This window comes from Callorhinus ursinus, unplaced genomic scaffold, assembly GCF_003265705.2.
Source record: "Callorhinus ursinus isolate GAN/ISIS: 27379988/994484 unplaced genomic scaffold, GSC_fseal_2.0 scaffold13, whole genome shotgun sequence".
Classification (NCBI taxonomy): domain Eukaryota; kingdom Metazoa; phylum Chordata; class Mammalia; order Carnivora; family Otariidae; genus Callorhinus; species Callorhinus ursinus.
Genome location: NW_027397075.1, coordinates 19,177,812 through 19,203,566, shown reverse-complemented (window position 1 = coordinate 19,203,566; position 25,755 = coordinate 19,177,812). Strand labels below are relative to the sequence as shown.

Genomic DNA, 25,755 nt, shown 5'->3' with positions numbered 1-25,755 from the left:
TCAGGTGGTAAAGCATGTGATTCTTGATCTTGGGGTTGTAAGTTCAAGCCCCACGTTGGGTGTAGAGATTACTTAAAAATAAAATCCAAAAAATAAAAAAGTAAATAAAAAAATAAAACCATGGGCCCTGGCATGAGCTGGGTGGGCCTGGTGTTGACATGCAGCTCCTCAGTCACTTGCTAGCTATGGATCTAAGTTCCTTAGGCTTCCTTTTCTTGTCTATGACATGGAGATGATAATATTTCTATTTCCTATGCTTATGATTATTGAATAGAATAATGTGTCCAAAGGACTCAGGACAGCATTTACATACTGCCAGTGTTCTATAAAGGAAGCAATTATTAATTATAAAGTCTTCCTTTTTCATAACGTAAGCCTTTGCCCTTGGTGTTACTCATGCTGGGAGCCAGTTGTGAAGTGAGAACAAGCTGGGGTTTCAACCTCAGAGGGTGATAAACCAAGTCGATCATTTGTGGGGTCAGGATGTGCTGGGCAGAAAGGGGAGGTGATGTGGCTTGCACCTTGCTTTGAGCCCTGTTCTCCATCATCGAACCTATGGTCGTTCTGGAGTAAGATGCAGCAAGGTAAGAGTGGGGTTGTTTGTTACAAATATTCGCTGCTGCATCGATTCTCTTGCTCTTAGGTCAGAATCGGAGGGTTAGATAGGTGAATAGAGTTCGCGTTGGAGACTAGGCTTAATGACTCCTGTTCTCTCCTATCCTTTGCACTCTCCTGTCTTCTGGTCCCGACCCATTCTCTTCCTTTTCTGAACGGTCCAAATAATTCCCAGCACCTTCATATAAAACTTCTGATGATGATTTCAAAAAGATTGTGTTTGTGGTAGCATACATCTGATCTGCAGGCCCCCAAGCAGAATTTCACAAAGACCTCCTCCAGTCTCCTTTCCCAGAGAACACCGTGCCACTCTTGCTTCCCAGGAACACTTTAAGCGCTGTGGGGTTGCTGGGGCTGCGCCTTTCTTTGGCTTAAGACCGATTTCATTAACAAGCATGTTCACACTTCAGCCGGAACATTTAAAATAACACCCGCACAATGTGTTTAGTGTCTAGTTAAATATTAAGTCTCTGAGCTTGAATTATTCAAGCCAAATTGATTGGGTTCAACCTTCTTCCTTCTCTGTGTGCCTTTTTTTATTAAATAAGAATAAGTCCTCCCCTTTACTCTCTAAATAATGTGGAAAAGGTTATTAAGCAACCATCAATACCCTGGACTGTGGGTGGTACCCAAGTGCTAACAGAATAGGTGGAGAAGACTGGCAGCTTGACTGTTCTGTTAAAAAACATGTATCTGTATCTCACATACTTCCATCGTTAATTAGCATGCATGGAGTCCTAACATGTTTTAGCTTCTCTCTTTTGAACTCTTCTTTATAGTTATTTTCAAGTTGGATAAGTAGGTATCTTGGAGTCAGTTCTGTGGTGGAAAAGTAGAAGAAATGGCTTCTTTCCTGGCTACCCCACCACAAGGTCAAATGGGACTGTTAAAATGTCTTGGCTTTACTATTAGAAACCATGTTGTTGAAGAACATTTGTTGACCTGCAAAGATGTTTATAGTATATTGCTAGGTGAAAAGAGGAGACTATAAAACTTTCATTTTGTATCATTTTTTGTTAAAATGCGTGGAAAGAAGGTTTGAATAATAAACACCAAAATATTGATTATTATCTGTGTTAGGATTAAACATTTCGTTTCTCTTTTATTACTTTTATAATTAGACAAAACACACATATAAAGATGTCATGGTTAGAAATGATTCATCTTTTGTCTAAGAGTCTCTCATGTGTCACCAGCACATGGGATATAATACTGTCCTTATTTAAGCCTGGCCAGTGTAGACTTCGAAAGCGTAGATTTCACGCAAAATTCATAGTGTTTTGTGAATCACAGCAACTTGAATAATTTGTTAGCTTTCATTTCTTACACTTCATTTCTAGTTGCTCCTTAGCTTCTATATTATTAAGATGTAAAAAGATGCAATTGTGGGCATTAACAGAAAACACAACTGGCCCACGGGCATAGGCAGGGAATATAAAATAATAGTATTTTGGAGGAAAATTATAAAGGAGATGGCAATTTTGAGAGGAAATGATAGAAACGCAGCGACCCAATTCGGTGATACATTTCACTGTGGGGCCTTCATGAGAAATTTGTAAACAGAGCTCTCCTAAAACCAAGCCTCGAAAACACTTGGAAGGCCCTAAATGCCTAAATGCGTCAGGGGCCATAGCAGCTGAAAAACTTGCCGCTGCTGCCCAGCGTCTGCAGTGCCACTGGGGCACACGCGTGCGTGTGTGCGCGCGCGCCTGCGCGCACGCTGGGGCCGGGGGTTCGATGCCCGCGGAGTACCGTCCGGACTCCCCGCGTCTGCAGAACCCCTGTAGGTGGTAGCCCTGGCGGGGGAGAAACAGGCAGCAGCTGCAGTGGTTCCGGAGGAGGAAAGCCAGCGCTGCGCGTAGGAAAACTTTCGGGACGATAGATGGGCATTATGCCCTTGGCACGCACTCTCCCGACTGGGACGGTAGCGCCCACGAGTGTGTCACTGCATTTGTCCTGGGAATGACACACGAAGTGGTGTAATTAGACACCAGGGTAACTCCTAGTCGGTTGAGCTCGGGCACCGCATTTGGGGGGCGGGTGGTGCGCAGGTAAGGGGCGGTGAGAGAGACACCGTCCTCCGCAGGTCTGGGGGGAGCCGGACGCCGGCAGTTCCTGGCCCCCCAAAACCCCGAGCAAACGTGCGGGACAGGTGGTGCTCCGAGCGCGCCGGGCGAGGCCCGATTGCCGTCCGCACCAGAGGCCTCCGCGGGTCCTCTCGCATCACTGTGTTCCACGTCGCGGCGGCCGCGGCCCCGCCGGCTCCCACCCTCCCGCCAGGGTGCAGCCTCCCTCGCCCCGGCCCGCGTACCGCCGGGGCCTCGGCTCTGCTCCGCGCGGCCGCGAGACCGACCCCGGCTGGGCCCGCGGACTCGGACTCGGGCGGGGACGGGGCGGGGCGGGGCGGGGGGCGGCGCGCGCCCGCGGCCGAGCCGCCATATTGGATCCGGGCGCGGCCGCGCGCTTCGGGCCGGCGCGCGCGGCGGGGGCTAGGGGAGCCTCGCGGAGCCCAGGGCGCGAGCGCGCCAGGCCGGGAAGGCGGGGGAGGGGTGGGACGGAGAGGAAGGGAGTGGTTGCGAGCCGGGCTGCCGCAGCCTCTGCTCGCCTCAGCGGCGGCACCAACCCCTCCTCCTGCGCCTCGTCGGGGAAAGATGCCCTTAGCCCCCGGGCGTGAAGAAGGGGGAGAAAGAGCCGGCCGCGTCCTCTGAATCCAGACCCCCCCCCCCCGTCAACCCCCCGCCCGCCCCGCGCCAGGGCGTCGGGAACCTTGGGGCGGCCGAGCGGGGAGAGCGGGCTGTCCGCCCGGCGCGGCGCAGGCCCCCGGCCGGCGACCCCCGCCATGGGGCGGGCGCGGGCGGCCGAGTAGCCGCAGCCCCCGGAGCCGGGGCGGGCGCCGCCGCAGCCCGCGCTCCCGGCTCGGCCGCGCCGCGCGTCAGGCCCCGGCAGACGCTGCGAGGGAGATGAATTTCGTCCGGATTCCGCGGGAGAGACGACTCGCCGCGGGGCCGTGAGGAGGAGGACGCCGGGAGAAGAGAGGAAGAGCATTCTCCGGGCGGGACCCGGCGGGCGGCGAGCCGAGGGGCTGCCTCGGGGACCTCGCCCCCTCCCCGCCCGCCGCCGCCGTCGCCGCCGCCGCCGTCGCCGCCGCCGGGGCGCTCTCCCAGCGGCGGGCGGCAGCCTTTGCAGCAGCGACGTGCCTTTCCCTCCCCCATGTACCTTCTGGGGCTTTCCTCCCTTTTCCGTCTTCCTCCTTCCCGGGAAGTGAATTGCTGATGCGGATCGGACCCGATTCATTAAAGATGCAGCCGGATTCGTTGCGGGATTGTGTTGCACGAGTTGAATTTTGAATGAAGGAGAAGAGTTGTATTTTGTTTTCTTCTTTTTTAAAGAAGTCCTGACTCTTTGGTTCGCTGTACTTTTAATTATTATTTTATTTAAATATACGACTTAATTGTATTCTTCCTAAGATGTATAAAAGATCTATTTTATGGTAACTTTCCTTCCCAATTCATGCATCTGTGCGGGATCGAAGACGCTTCGGTAAAGGGAGCTTCCTGGCGTGTCGCGGTGTCATTCAGCACCGGCCGTGCATGACACTTGTGTGCAGGACGAGGGGTTTATTTTTAAAACCGCACCTTTTAAAATTTAGGATCAGATACTCGTAGTGCAAACCGTAATACTCATTGAAGGGAAAAGCGGTGGACCCCAAAGCAAACATGTCTGGGGAAGTGCGTTTGAGGCAGTTGGAGCAGTTCATTTTGGACGGGCCGGCTCAGACCAATGGGCAATGCTTCAGTGTGGAGACGCTGCTGGATATACTCATCTGCCTTTATGATGAATGCAATAATTCTCCACTGCGAAGAGAGAAGAACATTCTTGAATACTTGGAATGGGGTGAGTCTGTATTTTTCAGTAAGCTCCCTTTGGGTGGGCATTGGGATTTAATTGTTGCAAGGGAGGGAGGTATCATGAGTAAGCTGTTGACTTTGTCATTAGTATGTAGATAGGCAGATATATGGTCCGTGTAACATTTATAACATAGACTTAAATACATAATGGATATGGTAGTACATTTAAATGTATATACAGTGAAGGAATAGTTACCAGTTATTCAAGATTTTTTTTTAAGTTTTTGGTAGTATTTTCCCAAGAGTTAAACCGTGCTACTCAATTATTGCCTTGATTTAATGTGGAATTTAGGAGGAAGAACTTATGTTTTGAGGTCAACAGTAAGAGATTTTGAATAATTCTGTGATGAGCAAAATGGATTATTGCTCACAGTTGCCTAACGCGTGGCGGAATAACACACATTCAGTTGAAAGGTATTTATTGGTGGAAACATTCCTTCCCAGACTTTGGAAATCACTCTTGAAATGGGAGGAGATAGTGAAATGTCTTAGGTCAACAGGAACTGGAAGGTGGTGATCGCTGGGGTTTTATTTCATCTCCATATGGTACAATCAAAGGAAACTACTAAACATGGACTTTCCCAAAACTGTCATGTTTGTAAGATGGCATGACATAATAGTTAAAAAATTTTGTGATAGTAGTTGGTGAAGAATGTTTGGGAACAGCTCCCACTTGGGGTTAGACGGACTATACATTTAACGCAGATCTAAACCGGTTGGATTTTTGTCTCCATTTCCCTAAATAGAGATGTGATTTAGAAGACCCGCTGTAGTGCAGTAGATCAGAGATAAGCACAGACGCTCCATGTGACCTTCTAGCTTGAAGGCTTGGCTTAAGTTCTGCTTCCCATGTTACACACGAGCACATTACAACATCCAGTGGCTCTCAGTTGGGAGAACACACATCACCACCCACACCTGTGTTGGTACATTAGCTTTGGAGGGGTATTAGCTAAAGTGTTTTGTACCATTGGGATATTAATAGTTATAGTTTGTTGGAAAGTGTCCTAAAATGTCTTTGTTCTCAAGTAAAGCTTTATTGAAGTAAAAGTCAAGTGGTGATTATTTCGTTCATTTATTTTTTTGATTTGAAATTTATTAAAAATTAGCTTGTCAGGTAAATAACTCATTCAAGATGGCCTATATAATAACTTTATCCAACTTGCCAGTATTGGAAGTTTTCTAGCAACTTGATGTCATGAGGTGTTTAAAAACTGTGTGTATGTGTATTTGTGAACAGATGATTTTTACAGACTACCAGGCTCATACTAGGAATGTAAGAATTCTAAACCATCTTCTCTCTTAAGAGTTAGTTTTGATTGACTTTGGTACTGGTTTTGTATGTCTTTTATTTTTATGCATAGAGCAAAATATTTTATAAAACGTATGTCATTTTACATTCCATGTTTCCTAAATTCAGAGGTTTGTTTTTTTTTTTTTTATTATTTCTTTTGAAAATTTAAAGAAAAGGTTTAGGTACTTCTAGAATTTCAGTTCTTGAATTGGGTTCCATAGTGACACTCTTGTCTATGATCATGATTGTCATTTAGTAACTGTTCTTTCTCATCTACGAAATGATGGGAGAACTCTATGTACCAGTAATAAATATAATTTTTAAAATTATGATAAAAGAGAAAATTGTATCCTTGCCTTTTGATTATTAAGAGTTTACATAGTAGTTTTATGCAAGAAGATATTTTGCTGTTTTGCCAGAATAATTTATGTATATTTTTCACCAAAGATGTTTTCTTGGATTTTGTTTCTTATATCTCTATTAAAAAACCTTGCTTATGCATATTTAGTTTAAGCCAAATAAGCCAAAAGTCAAGTAAGTATTTGGCCAAATATACTTTATTTTTCTTAATATATTTTGAGTATTTCAAACCAGGGACTTTGCACAGTTTAAAGTCAGTTTTAGTGGTATCCTTCATATTTTGTCTTCTTAGAAGTCTGACATGACATAACAAAAATGTAGTCTCATATAAACTCGTATTGTTTTTCTCAGTAGTAGAGAAAAAGAGACTAGAATTTTTAAGGAATTTGTATGCTGTGTGGCTAGGCAGTGTCTAGTCATGCATTTTTAAGTGTGAGATCTCAAAAATGGGAGTTACCAACCACAGAAGTTTGGTAAGGACTAAGAAAAAGTTAAGAATGGAAAAGCTGTCAAAAGATGTATCTTGAGTAGTAATATTTTTTATTTTTAAGTTATTTGAGAATTTAGGTTAAGAATGCCAGTCTGTTCTCTCCATTTAAGTATTGAAATAGGTCAGCTGTTATTTGTGTCTGAATTGATTACTACATTTTGGGGACACGTCCTATGTTATTCTTATCATCTAACATTATGTGAAAAACAGATGAAGTTTCCAGATAGTGAAATCACCTCAATTTAATTTCTTAAACATTACTTTTTTGGTCAGTGTTGGAAATTTATAGGGATTGTTTGTTGGGCTTAAATATGATAATTATGATTTGCGTTAAATGATACGATTTTTAGTTTGAGATTTTTTTTAAATTATTTTTAAAGATTTTGTTTATTTGACAGAGAGACACAGCGAGAGAGGGAACACAAGCAGGGGGAGTGAGAGAGGGAGAAGCAGGCTTCCCGCTGAGCAGGGAGCCTGATGTGGGGCTCGATGTGGGGCTCGATGTGGGGCTCGATCCGAGGACCCTGGGATCATGACTTGAGCTGAAGGCAGACGCCCAACGACTGAGCCACCCAGGCGCCCCTAGTTTGAGTTTTAAAAGATCCGGTGTTCCCAACAGTAGAGCAGTAGTAGTTAAATACTCTGTATTACATGCTGTATATTTGTGTTTGGCTATTTACATTAATGAATGTGTCATCTAATTATGCCTTATTTTAATGCTGATGATAGGCTACTTTAAAAAAATGGAGTCAGCCAAGGTTCTGTGTGCCTTGCTTCATTTCCATCAGTTTCACTTTATTCCTAGTTATGGTCCATTTCACTTTTATATTGGTACAGTTAAAGTTTTGTTCATCATAGTATCATGACAAGAAAACTGATATTTCACTCAGATATGTTTTTGGGGGGGGGGAAGGGCAGCATTCCTTGCTTGTGTTGATGGCTTGAGGGAGGAAATAGAGTTTTAGAGAGGAAGAAGGAATTAAGACAGTGAGCAATAGAGCAAGGGGATAAGAGTGCCTTAAGGCCATAGACCCCTTAAATTTAACAATATATATTTTCTAGTTATATCCATTAAGATTTGAAAGACTTTTGTGTCCTTGTTTTTTGATTGGTGAAATGATAATGGTTTGTATGTTTGTTTATAAAATAATAGTTTTGATGTCAGTAGTACAACTCTAGCATAAGTTACAGTAGAGTTGTGGAAGTAAAAATAATGTTATTATAAACTAATTTGCTAGCAGTGACTAAATGAGTGCATTATTCATTGAATTGGCTACCCTCTACTTTGAAATGGGAAATTGGAATTTTAGGGAATTCTTTACCAACTTACTTAAAGAATAGATGTAAGATAATGTTACTCAATACAAAAGAAGCAAGCAGGGCTGTCTGTATGTGGATAACTTTTTTGATGGTTTCTGATTCTTGTACTTTGTAACATTTCATTTAAAATTATCCTTCATAGTAATTTTATAGGTTAGTGTATGCACACACATACATCTAAATGATTAATAATGAACTTGTTACCAGAGCACTTCAGTGGGTACTGTGGTTTAAACTTTTCCTTTCATTGGGGTAGTTTTAAAGCTTATTCACATTTTTTTTCAGGTGTGGGTCAATTAAGTGAGGTGATGATGGCTTGATTAGAAGGATCTGAATCTTTTCTAGGACACTTTGTTCTTCACTTCTGCTGTTGCTCCTTACTAGCTTTATGTTAGTAGAATATGTCATACCAAACTATCAAAATGTTTGTTTCATACAGATGATTAAGTGTATTTTTATTTAAGTCCTCAGGGTTGTCATAAATGTCATTGGAAATACAGATTGGGCACTTGTTTCCTTTATTCTACTCATGTAATATTCTAGTCTTTTCTAAGAACGACAATGAGAAAGTAGAATTTTTTGACCTAACACAATGCTGGTACATGGTAGAAGAATGTTCAATAAGTAGTGTCTCTTACTTTTCCATTTCTTTCTTTTGTTTCTTTCTGTTTTTAATAGAAGTATAGTTGACATACAGTATTATATTATTTTCAGGTGTGCAATACAGTGATTCATCAATTCTGTATATAACTCGGTGCTCATCAAGATAAAAGTACTTTTAATCCCTTTTATCTGTTTCACCCATTCTCCCCCCCATCTCCCCTGTGGCAACCACCAGTTTGTTCTGTGTTTAAGGTTCTGTTTTTTTTGGTTTGTTTCTGTTTGCCTTTGTTTGTTTGTTTTGTTTCTCAAACTCCACATATGAGGGAAATCATGTGGTATTTTTCTCTTCTTTAAGAATATATCCCTCTGTGAGTGAGAATAGGGATGTTAGGATTAACAGTTTAAGAATTTTAGGAATTTTTCATATGGCTATGTAGGGCATACTTTAGTATAGCAGTGTAAAAACAAATAGCATAACGTTAGTTCGCAATTTTATGAAATATTTCATAATTTCTGGGACTTGATTAATATTACAGAGTAAGCCCAGGCAATTTTAGGTAAAGGAACTGAATTTGGTACAAATTAATATTTTATTACACTACTCTTCAGCGGCAGTCAGAAAATTGCTTTGAAATCTTCTCCTTTGGCACACTTATTGACAGTATGTAGGCTACTTTAAATAAATATGCAGCCCATTGTGTTTCATCCTATTAGTTTTGATAGATTTTAAAATCAATTTACTAAGTCCAACGAGCATTTAAAAAAATTAAATAGACCAGAATAGAAAATATCAAGGACATTATGTTTAGAAAGAATAAGTATTTTCATGCAAAACTCTTGTGTCTCCCTGTATTTCTACTGCAGATTTGGATCCAAAAAGTTTGAAACTCTACTGTAGATGAAGCTAAAATATGTTGTTTGACAGCAAAAAGGTTATAGACCTAGTTCCTTTTTTTTTCCCCCAAAAGCTCACATGATAAAATTAGGGACAGACTTAAGAATTTAAAGAAGAGGAGTTTAGGGCAGGGCAAGAAACTTGGAAGGAGGGATGGAGAATGGGAGAAAGGACGACTGATAAAAATGAGCATGAATATAGTGTCTTCCTGGGTTGCCTCTTAAGTCTGCACTGTGAATGGGTATGTTTAATTTACAAGAACTTAGTGAACAGAGAATTGACTTCATTCCTTTGTATTGTCTTTGAGTCTTTGATGGTTCATTTCCTTTTCCTTTGACATTTTTCCTTTTCTGACTTTGGGCTCTTGGATTGTCAGAGTTGGAAGTTTGTTGAACACGAGGAATGATCATATGACCTGTAGACATTGGTATTAGTTTTTTGGTTATATCTTCCCGTTACTCCAGATGAACTCTATAGTAGATTCAAGTGAGAAGATTTGCTAGTTCTATGGATTTTCTGATCCTTTGTTACTCATGAAACTACCAGTGGGAGTGACTTCAAGTTTTTGGAAGCTATGGCCAAGAATTGCTCAGCTACTTTCGCTGTATGTTAATGAGTCAAGAAATTCTTTACGTAATGATTTTTGTTTTTGAATGACCCACACTGTAAGAATAGGTCATCCCAGATATAGGAATGGCTATTTTTTGTTATAACTGCATACAAAACTCCTTTGTAGATCAAGGGGATTTCTTTCTCTTCCCCACTGATGCCCATCAGAGCATCAGAGTCGCTCTTCCCAGCCAGTTGCTCCGTACTTTTTTTCTAGTGTCCACTTCCTTTTTCCAGCTAGTACATGGGGAATGGCTAGCCCTATGTTGGCTAACCCCCCTTCTAGTGCTTCTTTTTAGATTTTATTTTATTTTATTTATTTATTTTTATTTATTTATTTTTATTTGACAGAGAGAGAGAGAGAGACAGTAGAGCGGGAACACAAGCAGGGGAGAGGGTCAGAGGGAGAAGCAGGCCTCCCGCCAAGCAGGGAGCCCGATGCGGGACTCGATCCCAGGACCCCGGGATCATGACCTGAGCCGAAGGCAGACGCTTAACGACTGAGCCACCCAGGCGCCCTCTAGTGCTTCTTTATCTGCTACTTTGGGAAAGCAGCACTTTAGCTCTCATGGTAATAGAAGGTATAAAGACCTGGCTCCCCACTCTCCCATCTTGCTGTTTGCCCCTTAATTCTTTTCTCCTATGAACTGTTTGCTTCTATTTTGGAATTAGGGCTTCTTCACTCTAGCCCCATCCCTAGTTTCAAAATGTGTTCGGGAAGTCCAGGGGATATTAATAGGTGCTTTGTGGCAAGGGAGGGGAAGGAGATGTTTATGTGGCTAAATAAATTTGGGGAAACTATTTTAAACAAAATTAAACATCAGAAATACTGCCAGTTATCCTAGAATTTATACAGTTGGTATGATTATAGAACCATCTTTTTAAAGAATATCTGGAAGATGTATGGCAACTAGCGTTCCATGGAACACCCTTTGGGAAATGCACTTTTAGTATGAGGTCATGGTGTTCCTTGTATGAGGATTAGAAAGAGGAAACTTTGGGATACTGTGTGGTTTGAGAGAGAATCCAAATATGAATAAGTTGTCTTTGACTTAGTGGTTGTGGACTTTTGTCTATTGTGTGATAGTCATGTGAACTGAGAGATAAGCTTGATCATGGTGGTCTAGCACAAGAGTGATGGTGATGAACAATTACATCTAGGAAAAGCACCTTATAGAGTGAAATTAGGTATAAAATAATGAACCAGTGCTATCAGCTCCCTACTGAGAAGATTATTTATGACCTTTTCTTGCTCTAATTAAACTTGCTTTTCAAGTATAGGCATTCACAATAAATACAGAAATTCCCACTTTATCTTTTGTAGCCTTAGTTACTGTAATTGTTAACACGTTGCAAAAGTATCTGGAACAGTTTTTATTCATTGCTTTGTGATATTTAAGAAGAAAAGATCAAGGACTTGGGCAATTTTAGAATTCATTATAGTATTAAGTATTGTTTTTTCTAAGGTTACAGTGTTTTAATTAAGCTGTTGATTTCAGACTTTAGACTTTGGACTAGTGTGGAAATTCCCTATTACCTATAACATTATATGTATGGAGCTGTGGGTTTCAAGTGCCAGCACCTATTTATATGTGGTGTAAAGAAACCAGAAAATACAGTCTTTTTATTAAAGAGAGAAACATACATACAGGCATACCTTGGAGATACTGACGGTTTGATTCCAGACCATTGCAATAAAGCGAATATCATAATAAACTAATTCAAATGATTTTTTTGGTTTCCCAGTACATTATAAATGTTATATTTACACTGTACTGTGGTCTACTAAGTGTGTGATAGCATTATGTCTAAAAACAGGACATACCTTCATTAAAAAATACTTTATTGTTTAAATATGGTAGCCATCATCTGAGTTTTCAGCGAGTTGCAATCTTTTTGCTGCTGGAGGGTCTTGCTTCCATGTTGGTTGGTGGCTGCTGACTGGTCAGGGAGGGTGGTGGATGCTGAAGGTTGGGGTGGCTGTGGCAGTTTCTAAGTTTGCCTCATCAATGGACACTTCCTTTCATGAAGGATTTCTCTGTAGCATGCAATGCTGTTTGATAGCATTAGACCCATGGGAGAACTTCTTTCAGAATTGGAGTCAGTCCTCTCAAACCCTACTGCTGCTTTATCAACTCAATTTATGGGATATTCTAAATCCTTCGTTGTCATTTCAGCAATCTTCACAGCATCTTCAGCAGAACTACATTCCATCTCAAGGAACCACTTTCTTTGCTCATCCATGAGAAGCAACTTCATCTGTTCAGGTTTTATCATGAGATTGCAGTAGTTCAGCCCCATCTTCCGGCTCCACTCCTGATTCTAGTTCTCCTGCAGTGACTTCTTCCCCTGAAGTCTTAAACCCCTCAGAGTTATCCCTGAGGGTTGCAATCAACTTCTTCCAAACCCCTGTGAATGTTGATATTTTGACCTCTTCCCATGAATCACAAATGTTCCTAATGGCATCTAGAGTAGATGAAATAGAAAGGTGAATCCTTTCCAGAAGGTTTTTGATTTACTTTGCCCAGATCCATTGGAGGAATCACACTCTGTGGCAGCTATAGCCCAGTGAAATATATTTCTTGAAAGTCAAAATTACTTCGTAATCCATGGGCTTAGAATGGATGTTGTGTTAGCAGTCATGAAAACAACGCTAATCTCGGTGTCCATCTCCACCAGAGCTCTTGGGTGCCCAGGGGCATTGTCAGTGAGCAGAAATGTTTTGAAAGGAATCTTTTTTCTGAGCAGTAGGTCTCAGCAGTGGGCTTAAAATCTTCAGTAAACCATGTTGTAAATAGATGTGCTGTCATCCAGGCTTTGTTGTTCTGGTCACAGAGCACAGGCAGAGTAGATTTAGCATCATTCTTAAGGGTTCTAGGATTTCTGGAATGGCACATGAGTGCTGGCTTCACCTTAAAGTCACCAGCTGCATGAGCCCCTAACAAGAGAGTCAGCCTGTCCTTTGAAGCTTTGAAGCCAGGGATTGACTTCTCCTCTTTGGCTGTGAAAAGTTCTGGATGGCATCTTCATCCCGAATAAGGCTGTTTCATCTACACTGAAATCTGATGTGGCTGCCTTCATGAATTCTCTTGGCTGGATCTTCTGGAGAGCTTGCTGCAGCTTCTCCATCAGCACTTGCTGCTTCACCTTGCACTTCTATAGAGATGACTTCTTTCCTGAAATTTCGTGAACCAACCCCTGCCAGCTTCAGACTTTTCTTCTGTGGCTCCCTCACCTCTCTGAGGCTTCCCAGAGTTGAAGACAGTCAGGGCCTTCCTCTGGGTTAAGGGAATGTCGTGGCCGTTTGATCTTCTATCTAGACCACCAAAATGTTCTCCAAATGAGCAGTAAGGCTGTTTGCTTTCTCATCATTCGTGCGTTCACTGGAGTAGCACATATAATTTACTTCAAGAACTTTTTCTTTGTGTTTGTAAGTTGGCTGTTTGGTATAAGAGGCCTGGCTTTTGGCCTATCCTGGCTTTCAACATGACTTCCTCACCCAGCCTAATCATTTCTAGTTATGATTTAAAGTGAGAAACAGGCGGCTTTTCCTTTCAGTTGAACAATTAGAGGCCATTGTAGGGTTATTCACTGGCCTAATTTCAGTATTGTTGCATCTCAAGGAATAGGGAGGCCCGGGAGAGGGACAGAGCCTGGGCAATGCCTGTTGGTGGAACAGTCAGAACACACACAATATTTATCAGTTAAGTTCTCCATCTTCTACAGGCCTGGTTCACGGTGCTCCTAAACAGTTACAACAGGAACTTCACAGATTACCGGTCACTGGATCACCATGACGGATACAATAATAATAATGAAAAGTTTGAAATATTGCAAGAATTACCAAAATGTGACACAGAGACACAAAGCAAATACTTTTGGAACAGTGGTGCTGATAGACTTGCTTGACATAATGTTGCCATGTACCTTCAATTTGTAAAAAAAAAAAAAAAAAAAAATCTACAAAGCACAGTAAAGTAACATCCGATGGTCAGTAGTAGCCTAACCCTGTGTCACAGGGCCTATGACATTCACCACACGTCACCTCATCTTGTGGGCATTTTATCATCTTGTGGTCACAAGAAGGCTGAGTGCAGTACAATGAGATATTTTGAGACACCACATTCACATTCATATAACTTTAATTACAGCATATTTTTATAATGGTTATATTTAATAGTTACTGTTAATCTCTTACTAGGCCTCATTTATTAAGCTTTTTCATAGGGATATATGTATAGGAAAAAATGTAGTATATGTAGGGTTCAGTGCTCTCTGCAGCGTCCACTGGGGGTCCTGGGACATGTACACCATGAATAAAGGGGGACAACGGTAATTGGTGCTGTTTCAGCCCTATGTGAGCAACTCTGTGATTACCATAAAATTCTCTGGATATCAGGGTGGCAGATAATAAGACTAGAGGATAATTCATTTTGATTATTTAAAGACAAATCGCTTATAGAGGGACAAATTAATTAGCTTTTCTTCTCTCCCCTCTGATACACATTTACTTTTCCCTTCTTCCCCATCAACATTGTTCTTCTCTCTCCCAATGTAATTATGCCTGAAAATACTACCTGTGTGGATGAAAACAGTTTTAAGAATACATGTGAAGGGCGCCTGGGGGGCTCAGCTGGTTAAGCAGCTGCCTTCGGCTCAGGTCATGGTCCCAGGGTCCTGGGATTGAGTCCTGCATCAGGCTCCCTGCTCGGCAGGGAGCCTGCTTCTCCCTCTGCCTCTGCCTGCCTCTCTGCCTACTTGTTCTCTCTCTCTCTGTGTCAAATAAATAAATAAAATCTTAAAAAAAAAAAAGAATACATATGAATTAGTTAAGTCATGTGCAGTCATTTAACTTTCGGTTTTATTTCAAATTGCTTAAACATCACTCTAGGCTTAATCAGTGAAAAAACAACCCACCTATTCTGTTTGCTCTATTCATAGTGATAAAGCTTAATTAAATTTACTTAGAGTTTCCATGGTGAAGATCTACAAGTGGAATACCTCAACCTGAAATATTCCTTTCTAAATGAATATACTGGTAAAGAGCAAGGGCTTTGGATTCAGACTGACTCCTTTGATTACTGGCTGGATGATTTAAGCAAGTTACTGAACCTAAGTCTGTTTTATCATCTGTGAAAAAATGGACATAATAGTAATAGCTTATTTTGCAGAAGGTTGAAAGTTGGTTTAGTTTTATTCCTTTTCTGGTGATTTATATATATTTTTTCCTGGTTTTTTCTTTTTCCTTTTTAAAAAATTGTATTTACTTATTTATTTTAAAAAATTTTGTTTATTCATTTGAAAGAGAGCAAGAGCGTGAGTGGGGCAGGGCAGAGTGAGAGGGAGAAGCAGACTCCCCACTGAGCAGGGAGCTGGATGTGGGGCTCGACCCCAGGACCCTGAGATCAGGACCTAAGCTGAAGACAAATGCTTAACCGACTGAGCCACCCAGGCGCCCCTTTTCTCGTGGTTTTCTAAGTTTTTATCTGACATGATAAAGGAAGAACTAAAATACTATTTTTTTGGTAAAGTTTATATTGGAATGTATAGCTGTATACATCCTAATACTAGGATGTATTTCATCAATAACAAATACTCATCTCTTACTGATAATTTATTTAAATTATATTGGCATTGGAGATGTCTTTCCTTATGTGACTATGCAAACAGCATCTTTTTCCTTCTTTTAGGACAAGATATTTTGCATTAAACATCTTGTTATTAACTGAACTATTTTTCAGCTGATATCAGGCCAATACCCATTCTTTGCATCACCAACAGCAAATATTATTACATGGCTAGTTATGTTTTATTTTTATATTTATATAGCTCCAATCTGCAAGTGAGTGGTAGAGTTCTAGACCTCGACTCAGAAGATGAAAATAATCACGAAAGGCCGTTGATGTGTTGTTGACTTAGGACTTTTTGTGGACTAAACATTATGCAGCACCCTAAGTACATGTTGTGGTCTAGCAGTAAGCATGAAGAAAATGAACAGTGTACACTAGTGTTTTCTAAACTATATTTCAAGGGATATAAATGAATATTCTGAAGATTAAGAGTTCAGTGAATATGTAAGTTTGGGAAATAGTTCTATTGCATCTTTGGCTATTACAAAACTCATTGTCAGAATAAAAGTTTTTTAAAAGTTGTGCTGTACAGAAACCTCTTTAACTTTGTTTTACCTAGAATTTGCCTCGGTCATTTGTCTTTTGAACCCTTTATATGAGGAACGCTAACAGAGTTTGGGAAATGCCCATCTACGCTGAGTCCCTAGGTAGCGTCAGAGCCTTCGAACTGGTCATGTGACAGAAGGTTGTTACCAAAATCTTCTATCACATAGTGTTTTGAATATCGTCAAAATTTACATCAGACTCCAAAGATGGAGGATTGAATGACTTGCCTTTATCCTTTCTCTGCTTAACATTTTTTAGCCCTGCCCTTTGCAGCACCTAGAAGCTATAGTCTTTATCAGGTGGGCGTGGAGTTCTGCACTGGGTGGATGGATGCGTGTTTACAGTAAGAGTTGATACATGCCCTTGAGTTTATATGTGCAGTTCCTGGTTTGCAGTTGCTCCTGTTTAACCTAGTCATTTCTATTTTCAATAGAGCTTGATCATTTTTTAGTCCAGCTACCTCTCTAACCATTGCGTTTGTCCAGAATTTGAGAGATTGTCGTGGCTGTTGGGAAATAAGACAAAGCTAATCAGACTTTATGAGGGTTTGGTGAAAGCAGCACAGTTGCTCTCCTGCAGCCAGAATCCCATTCTTAAATATCTGGTTTCCTGGGCGTGGCTAATGCCCCATGTTGCTTTATTAACAGCAGTCAAGCATTTACATCTGTCCTAAGATTTAAGAATATCTGTTTAAAAAGATTAGGAAAAGCTTGTAGTGGCTAAAGCCCCACTTTAAGATTGTGTTGCTAGCTAAGTATGGCCTTGCCGTGACCAAAAATTATAACTAAGAAGCATTTAAAAACAGACTGAAAGCTCAGGTATTGAGACATACTGGGACGATATCATAAAGCTTCTCCATGCTCCATACTTATGAAGATTTTCCTAGAGTTTATGATTAAAACACAGTAGTATTTGCAAGTCTAATGTGATTTCTATTTCTGCCTTTTTGCTGCATGCCTTTGTAATGTGTCACCCCATTTCTGATTGATGCATGCTAAGTTAACAGTTTTCTCCAGGAGTCATTGCTGTATTACATTGCATGAGGTTATGATTAAGTATGATCATCTTTGTTTCTTTAGCTTGTGTTCCTGTGGTAATCTCAAGTATGGGTTATCCTGATTTTATTCAACCTCTGTGTGTATCTGGCTCAGTGGACTTGTCTGTATTAAACATATGTAAATGGATCCTATTCCTGGATCTTATTGACCTATTAATCGTGCTTTTGTTTCTCCACTAAATGCTAAGTAATCTGTAACATCATTAGTACTAGTACATGTGTCCCTAACCTGAAAATATTGTGAATTCTACCCAGGGCTTTTGTTTATTTTTTATTTTATTATTTTTTAAGATTTTATTTATTTATTATTGAGAGCGAGAGAGTGAGCGAGAGAGAGCACGAGAACGGGGAGGAGCAAAGGGAGAGGAAGAAGCAGACTCCCCCTGCTGAGCAGGGAGTCTGATGGAGGGCTCCATCCCAGGACTCCGGGATCATGACCTGAGCTGAAGGCAGACGCTTAGATCATGACCTGAGCCAAAGGCAGACGCTTAACTGACTGAGCCACGCAGGCGCCCCATGGCTTTTGTTTAATAGATGGGTTTTATTTTTTTATTTTTATATATATTTTTAAGATTTTATTTTATTTCAGAGAGAGTGAGAGAGAGAGAGAGAGAGAGCATGAGAGGGGGGGAGTGGGAAAGGGAGAAGCAGACTCCCCGCTGAGCAGGGAGCCCAATGTGGGACTCAATCCCAGGACCCTGGGATCATGACCTGAGCCAAAGGCAGACGCTTAACGACTGAGCCACCCAGGGGTCCCAAATAGATGGATTTTTAAAAAACCCAACACAATCCTTTGATCATGTCAACATCCTGCTTAATATCCTACAGTGACTACTAATAGTTTTTGGAATGACATTTAAATTCCTTAGCATGGCATACAGAATTTTTAACGATACAGTCTTTGTCCATTTTCCTAATCTTTTTCATCACTTAAAAAAAACCACAGATTTGAAACAGTGTCAAACTTATGCAAAAATTGCAAGTGCAGTACAGCGTCTTTCCCTTTGAACCATTTGAGAGTAAATTGCCTATTGATTTCCTATCATCCCCAAGTATGTTCGTGTGTATTTTCTCTATATATTTTTTTTGCATGACCACGATGCAACTATTAAAATCAAGAAATTGACATTGATGCATTACTATCATCTAATCTTTAGACCCTCAAGTTTTGTCAGTTGTGCTGATAATATTTTTATAGAAAAAGTTCAGAATCACATGTTGCATTTGGATGTTCTGCCTTTTAGTATTCATTCAATCTGGACTAGATCTTAAGATTTTCCTAAACTTTCATGACTCAGACTTTTGAAGATTATTGGCCATTTTGCAGCAGCTGTAGTAACGCTAAATTTGGGTTTGTTTCCTCATGATGATACGTCTTTGGCAGAATATCCCAGAAGTGATCCCATGTAGCCCTTTTATGTGGATGTCCTTTTCATCTAGTTCAGCATTTAGCACCCTCCTTTGGTCCACCATGGTTTCTGTCCCCACCCATGCCTACTTTGATCTTCCCCATCTACTGGCATGCACACGCATGTGTGTGTATAATTTTCTTTTCATTTATTTCTCATTTTCACCTTTAAAATCTTTTTGGGGCACCTGGGTGGCTCAGATGGTTAAGCCACCCAGGTGGCAAATAAAATAAATTTTATTTGACAGAGAGAGAGAGAGAGAGCGAAAGCACAAGCAGATTCCCCTGCTGAGCAAGGAGCCGGATACGGGATTTGATCCCAGAACCCTGGGATCATGACCTGAGCTGAAGGCAGACACTTAACCCACCGCCACCCAGGTGTCTCTCCCCTTTAAAAAATTTAAAAAATTATTTGCAGAATTCATACATAGTGAAATTTACTCTTTTTGGTGTACATTCTGTGGGTTTGACAAACATAGACCTCAGGATGCAGAGTAGTTCCGTCACACGCCCCCCATTCTCTCACGTTGGTCTTTTGTACCACGCCCATCTTTTGCTCCAGCTGTAATGAAGTGTTGTCTCTTCTGATTAAGGCACATCTTTGACTAATCCATAACTTTTCTCTCATTGGTTAATTTGTTTGGAAACTCGTCTCCTCTATCACCCCTTCATCCTAGTATACATGACACATAGTAGGCGTTTGGCAGTGTTGGTTGAATGAATTAATGCCATTATACTTGCTATAGACAAGGCTGAAAGCAATAGATTTGATCTTAAAACATTGCATGCAAATCATATTTTTGTATGTCCGGGACTTCTTTTCTCATTGATTTACGTTGTTTTATTTCAAAAGTGATTTCTTGTAAGTCGTGGTTTATATTCCCCTCCCTTAGCAGTTGACAATCTGTAAACAAGTATTTCATGGGGTGAAGGTAAAGAGAAGAGGGTGCTACTGTTTTAACTTTTCAAGTTAAAATTTTCTTACATTAAGTATGTGTTTAATCTTACCTGCACAGTTAAAGTCTGGCGATTATGAGTTGAACACAAATATAATTTCATTCCCTTCTATAGTCTTCTACTTAAAAACAGAAAAAAAGACAGATTAGAAAAGTCTTCTCAGACATCAGGGATCCTTCAGTAGAGGGCTGAGGCAGTCACACTACGGTGAAGGTCATTGTTCAGTGGGCTTCACCGAGGGGTTCAGAGCTTCAGATCATCTTTTCATTTTCTCATATTTAATATGGGATGAAAAGAAAAACATCAATAGGAAGCCAAAGATTGCCAGATATCCAAGGAAAGCCTCTACTGCATAAGGCATAGTTCCAAACAAGCAAATAGACCAAAAAAAAAAAAAAAACAAACAACAAAAACGTGAAACAGACTCTGTAGGGAAAGCATAACTTCAAAAAGAAAACTATGCCCATTCTCAGAGATAAGAGAGAATCCTGAAATAAATCAGGATGTCAGAAAAGGGAAAAGAAGAGAATGAAAAAAGTTCTTTGACATTAAAAATGTGATAGCTAAAATTAAAACCTCAGCACAAGAGTTGGAAAGTAAAGCAGGAGAAGTTTCTCAGAAAATAGAGCAAAAACTACAGAGAAAAGAGGAGAGAACATTATAGGCCAATTTAGGAGTTCTGAATAATCTGAATTATAGGAATTTCAAAAGGGAGAGCAGAGGGGAGGAATTTATCAATGAAATAATTCAAGAAAATGTTCTAGAACTGAAGGTTATGAGTTTCTCTGTAGAGGGGCCCCACCCAGCACAATGGATGGAAATAAATTCGCATCAAGATTCACAGTCAGAGGCTCCTGGGTGGCTCAGATAGGTTAAGCGTCTGCCTTTGGCTCAGGTCATGATCCTAGGGTCCTGGGATCGAGTCCCACATTGGGCTCCCTGCTCCTTGGGGGCCTGCTTCTCCCTTTCTCTCTCTGTCTCTCATGAATAAATAAATAAAATAAAATAAATCTTAAAAAAAAAAAGATTCACAGTCAGTACACTGGAATTTTCAGAACTTCGTACAAACACCGGACTCAGAAAGTTTCCAAAGAGAAAGAAAACAAAGGGTCAGCAATCAGAAAGGCTTTGGACTTCTCAGCAGCAAAGACTGGAAACTAAAAGAGAATGTTTAATGTTTGAAAAAAATGATTTCCAGACTGGAATTCTGTACCCACATTCAAGTGTGAGAAGTGTGAGAATGGGATAAGGACATTTTTAGACATGCAAGTTTTTAAAAAATTTACTTTCTGCGATCGATAGGCTCCCAGTAGGGTAAGCAGCCCACCCATCCAGGCTTACCTGGGACAGAGGAATTGCTCCATATTTGGGACTTGTGCAAAAGCCATCAGTCTGTCCTAGGCAGACTGATGAGGTGGTCGCCCTAGCTCGAATGAAACAGGAGAATAAACTAAGATGAGGAAGTGTAGGATACAGGAAGCAGGAGGTCCAATACAGGGGAGAGAAGAAGGGATTTTCTAGGATGATGGAGAAGGGAGAATACAGAATGGCAGCTTTGCACCCAACACTGAGGTCAGTCAATCCAGACAGGAGAGACTTCTACACTGATGTGAATGGACATCTTGAGAGGACATTTGGAAGTCTGGAGAGTCTGGGGTTGCTTCGAAAATGAAGCAAATGAGAAAGCAATTATTAAGAAAATAAAAAATTGTGTAGGAAAGAAAAGTAATAATTTACATGGTTATAGTAATGGAAGCACCGAATATTGTTCTAACCAAAATTACGCTATAACTATGTATGGGAAGGGAAAGTTGTATTTAGTGAGGGTAATGGTGCTTATTGGGGCCTGGTATTTTTCTTTTTCTTTTTTTAAAAAAGATCTTACTTATTTGAGTTGAGAGAGTATGCGCGCCAGTGCGTGCGTGCAGGGAAAGGGGCATAGGGGGAAGGTGAGGGAGAGAATATCAAGCGACTCTGTGCTGAATGTGGAGCAATGTTAGGGCTCGATCCCACGATCCTGAGATCAGGACCTGAGCCAAACCAAGAGTCCGAGGCTTAACTGATTGAGCCACCCAGGTGCCCCTGATGTTTTTTCTTGAAGTGACAGTGGGATCTGTGTTTCATGAATAACTAATAAAATTGGCAACTTAAAAAATAGCTTTAGTTTTTGCAGAGTTAAAAAGTCCCAATTCCTTTACTCTTTCCTCATAATCTTATTTTCAAACTTTTTTTCTAAGTCCTGTAACTGAGGAGCTCAAAACCAGATACAGTAAATAAGGATTTAGAATTCATCAGGATATTCTTTGAGCAGATCAGTCTTTTTTCTTCTTTAGTGATAATTCTCATAGATGGCAATTTATAAATAGTCTTTGTCTATCTGGGGAGTGTGGTTTATTCCTGAAAGAGCTACATTGGATAAATTCTATGTATTTACATTAATGATAAACAGATCCTTCAAAGGTTACCCAAGCACACACATAGTACTCATTGTGGAATTGGTCACAGACCAGAAGAACTCTAACTCTAATAGCAGTAAAGACAAAATAAATCACACAAGTGATATAAATGGTGGATATAATGATCACTTCTGTCAACTAGTAAGCTACCAGGTACCGTGAGAGGGGCCATCAGAACTCTTGTCATACGCAGCTCTGTTTTAGCAGCGCTCGGCTGCTCTTGAGTCTTCTTAAATCCAGGTTGCTCCTTGTAAATGAAAAAAAAAAAAAAAGCCTCACCTTAAATGAGAGTCTTCTTGTAATGAATTTCACCTGTTCACAGAGAAAATATTTTTGAAATCTAAATAATTGAGCTATCCTTTTCATTTCTGTTTTAGGGCCGAGTTAAGAGAAGTTTGTTTTAGGGAGTTGCTGAGACGTAGGCCTAACTGGGAAACTGGTCAGATTTCTGACTGGTCCTGAGTCAGGTTTTCAGAGGATGACTTTTTAATGTGAACATTAGGATGCGTATTGAAAAGCACACCCCCAAACAAATTATTATTAAATTATTACTATGGTCTGAATGTTAGTGTCGCTCTCAAATTTGTATGGTAAAATCCTAACCCCCAAAGATGATGATGGTCTTACAAAGTGGGACCTCTGGGAGGTGCTTAGGGCATGAGGGTGGTACCCTCAGGAATGGGACTAGAACCTTTATGAAAGAGGGCCGAGAGTTTTCAAGCCCTACCGTCATGTGAGGACACAGTGAAATGGTGCTAGCTAGCCAGCATGAAGAGGGCCTTTGCTGGAATGCACTGTGCTGGCGCCTTGATCGTGGACTTCCACCTTTGCAGAACTGTAAGAAATACATTTCCGTTGTGTATGAGCCATCCAATTTGTGGTAGTTCAGTACAGTAGCCCAAAGGACCGAAACAGTAACATAATACTTTGTTTCCTTGCATTAGATATTCTTCTGATTCATTTGTTGACTACTTCTGTTGTTCAATGTCATTTTGATTGTTTTCTAGTTTGTTGGTCACTTATTTTGTTGGTGATTGTATATTTAAAAAGTTTTGAGGAAAATAAATAAAAGTTCTGGGGGCACCTGGCTGGCTCAGGCAGTAGAGCATGTGACTCTTGATCTTGGGGTTGTGAGTTCGAGCCCCAACGTTCACACTGGGTGTAGAGATTACTTAAAAAAATCTGAAGCGGCGCCTGGGTGGCTCAGTTGGTTAAGTGTCCGATTCTTGATTTCAGCTCAAGTCATGATCTCAGGGTCGTGGGGCCTGCTTGAGGTTCTCTCTCTCTCCCTTTGTCCCCCTGCCCCCACTTGCATTTTCACTTTCTCTCTAAATAAATAAATAAAATCTTAAAAAAAATAAAAAAGTTCTCTACTCTCACATTTTAGCTAAAAAGGAAAAAGAAAACATTAAAAATAGTAAAGCCATACATAAGATATTTATATCTTAAAGTGGTGATCATTTTTTAGTTTCTAGATTTAATGCCTTTACTTAAAATGAAAAGAATTTAAAGTAGATACTAAGCAGAGTGCTTAGATCGAAACATCCATAGTTTAAAATAGTTACTTGGGGTCAGGATAAAGTATTTATGGTAGTCTTGCATATTTTGTTTTCAATTAGATATGTCCCTGAAAAATACAACTTCATCCATCCCATTTAAAGAGACAAAGGAGTAAAAGGAAATGATGTAATATAACTAGTATTTGCGAATGATAAAGGAATTTTCTTCCCAGCCATGGTGATACTTCCTTTGCAGCAGTGTCTAACTTACGTTTCAATTCTAGAATATACGAAGATAACTTTTGTAAGAGTATGTAGTTTTGCTGTAGGAACTATTTGGATTTTAAACAGCTTTAATTGTTAAATGTTTATTAATGCTAAGATTTTTCAGGTAAAGCAGTTTTAGCTTTTTTTCCCCCCTGAAATTGTGTGCATGTGGCTCAGATAGTATTTGAGTCCAAATTCCTTGTTTTGAAAATCCAGAAAGCTTTATGAAGAAATACCGAGGAAATGTTTAGTTCAGTTTACTGTCCTTTCACAGAAGGACTCTGACTTTATTTAACTGCTTCAGGTGATTTATATTTCTTCTTCAACGTTGTTCATCTCTGAAGGTCCCCAGCCTCTAAAATGTGAAGAGTTGTACATGAGTCGTATATGATATCCTAGCAGATTGGATATGGAGTTTTGTAGATGACCAGTGTATTTTGCTCAGTTTAGACTAATTTTCTTTGAGTGTTTAGGCTGTATAGCACCAACATAAAATGCCACTAGTCTATACACATATTTAGCTAAATTAGTAAAACTAAAAACCGATTTTCTTTAGGTTCTTACTACAAAAAATGATACAAGGGGGGGTGCCTATGTGGCTCAGTTGGTTGAGCATCTGCCTCTTGATCTCAGCTCAGGTCTTGATCTCAGAGTTGTGAGTTCAAGCCCTGCCCAGCGTGGAGCCCACTTAAAAAAAAAAAAAAGAGATACAAGTGAGTGAGGGCAATTATAATGGTTGAATTTCTGGTACTATTGGTCATAATTTAACTTGTGGTTATTTTGTGTGCATGTATGTGTTGGATGTAATCTAAATGCTCCCTGTTCCCTGTGCCTTGGAAATATATATGAGTTTGGAATTGTGGTATAACTCTGGGGAGTTATAGCAGAAGAAATATAAATCATGTGAAGTAGTTAATAAAGTGAAAATCCTTCTGTGAAAGGACAGTAAATGAACTAACGATCCATTTGGAATTAATTTTTGTATATGGTATGATGTAGAGGTCTAACATTCTTTTGCGTGTGTAGAAATCCAGTTATTCTGGTGTAATTTGTAGAACAGATTATTGTTTCCCCATTGAGTAGATTTAGCATCCTTTTCAGATATCAACTGGTCATAGATGTATGGGTTATTTCTGGACTCTCAGTTTTATTTCACTGATCTATATGTTGGTCCTTATGCCAGTACCACATACTCAGTTTATTACTGTAGCTTTATACCAAATTATGAAATTGGAAAGTGTAAATTCTCTCATTTTGTTCTTCTTTTTCAAGAGTTTTTGACTATCCTAGGCTCCCTGCAGTTCCATGTGAATTTGATGATTGGCTTTTCCATTTCTTCAGAAAAGACTGTTGGAGTTTTGATAGGGCTCCCCTTCTTTATTAACAAAACTTGATTGATTGTGTTGTAGCTCTCTTTGCAGTTAGTTGTGGCCACATGACTAGTTCTGGTCAGTTGATGTAAGCAGAAGTGATGTGTGTTATTTATCAGAAGGGGGGCTTCCCCCATTTTATTCCTTTCCGCTCTACAGAACATATGTGATGTCTTCAGAGCTTGGACCATGAGGATTGGGGCATGAGGACCATGCTCCAAGGATGGCATAGCAGTGAACTGAAAGCATCCTGGATTCCTGACATCTTTGTCAAGCTGCCTTACCAGGACTTGGACTGTTTAGCTTCAGACTAATTTTACTTGAAAAAGAAATACATTTTAATTTTTTAAGCTATGTTTGACTTTTGTTAGGTAGAGCTGAACTGAATCTCAACTGATACACTTTTCCTACCGTATTAATTTGTTATATCTTCTTTGTGTGCAGTGTATGAAGGGAGTGAGAAAGAGAATA

At 40.3% G+C, this 25,755-nt stretch overlaps 1 protein-coding gene across 12 annotated transcripts in view; it reads left to right on the top strand.

Annotated features, from left to right (window-relative positions):
* Positions 1 to 3,793: 3,793 nt before the first annotated feature.
* Positions 3,794 to 25,755, top strand: part of CDC42BPA (CDC42 binding protein kinase alpha) — a 351,347-nt gene continuing 329,385 nt past the window's right edge. For all 12 annotated transcript variants that reach the window (XR_012380514.1, XR_012380512.1, XR_012380513.1 and 9 more), the window contains exon 1: positions 3,794 to 4,509. Coding sequence is in view for 9 of the 12 variants with exons in the window: in XM_025877951.2 (XP_025733736.1) it covers positions 4,332 to 4,509 (178 nt within the window). In the remaining 3 variants the exon portion in view is untranslated. The remainder of the gene's footprint in view (positions 4,510 to 25,755) is intronic.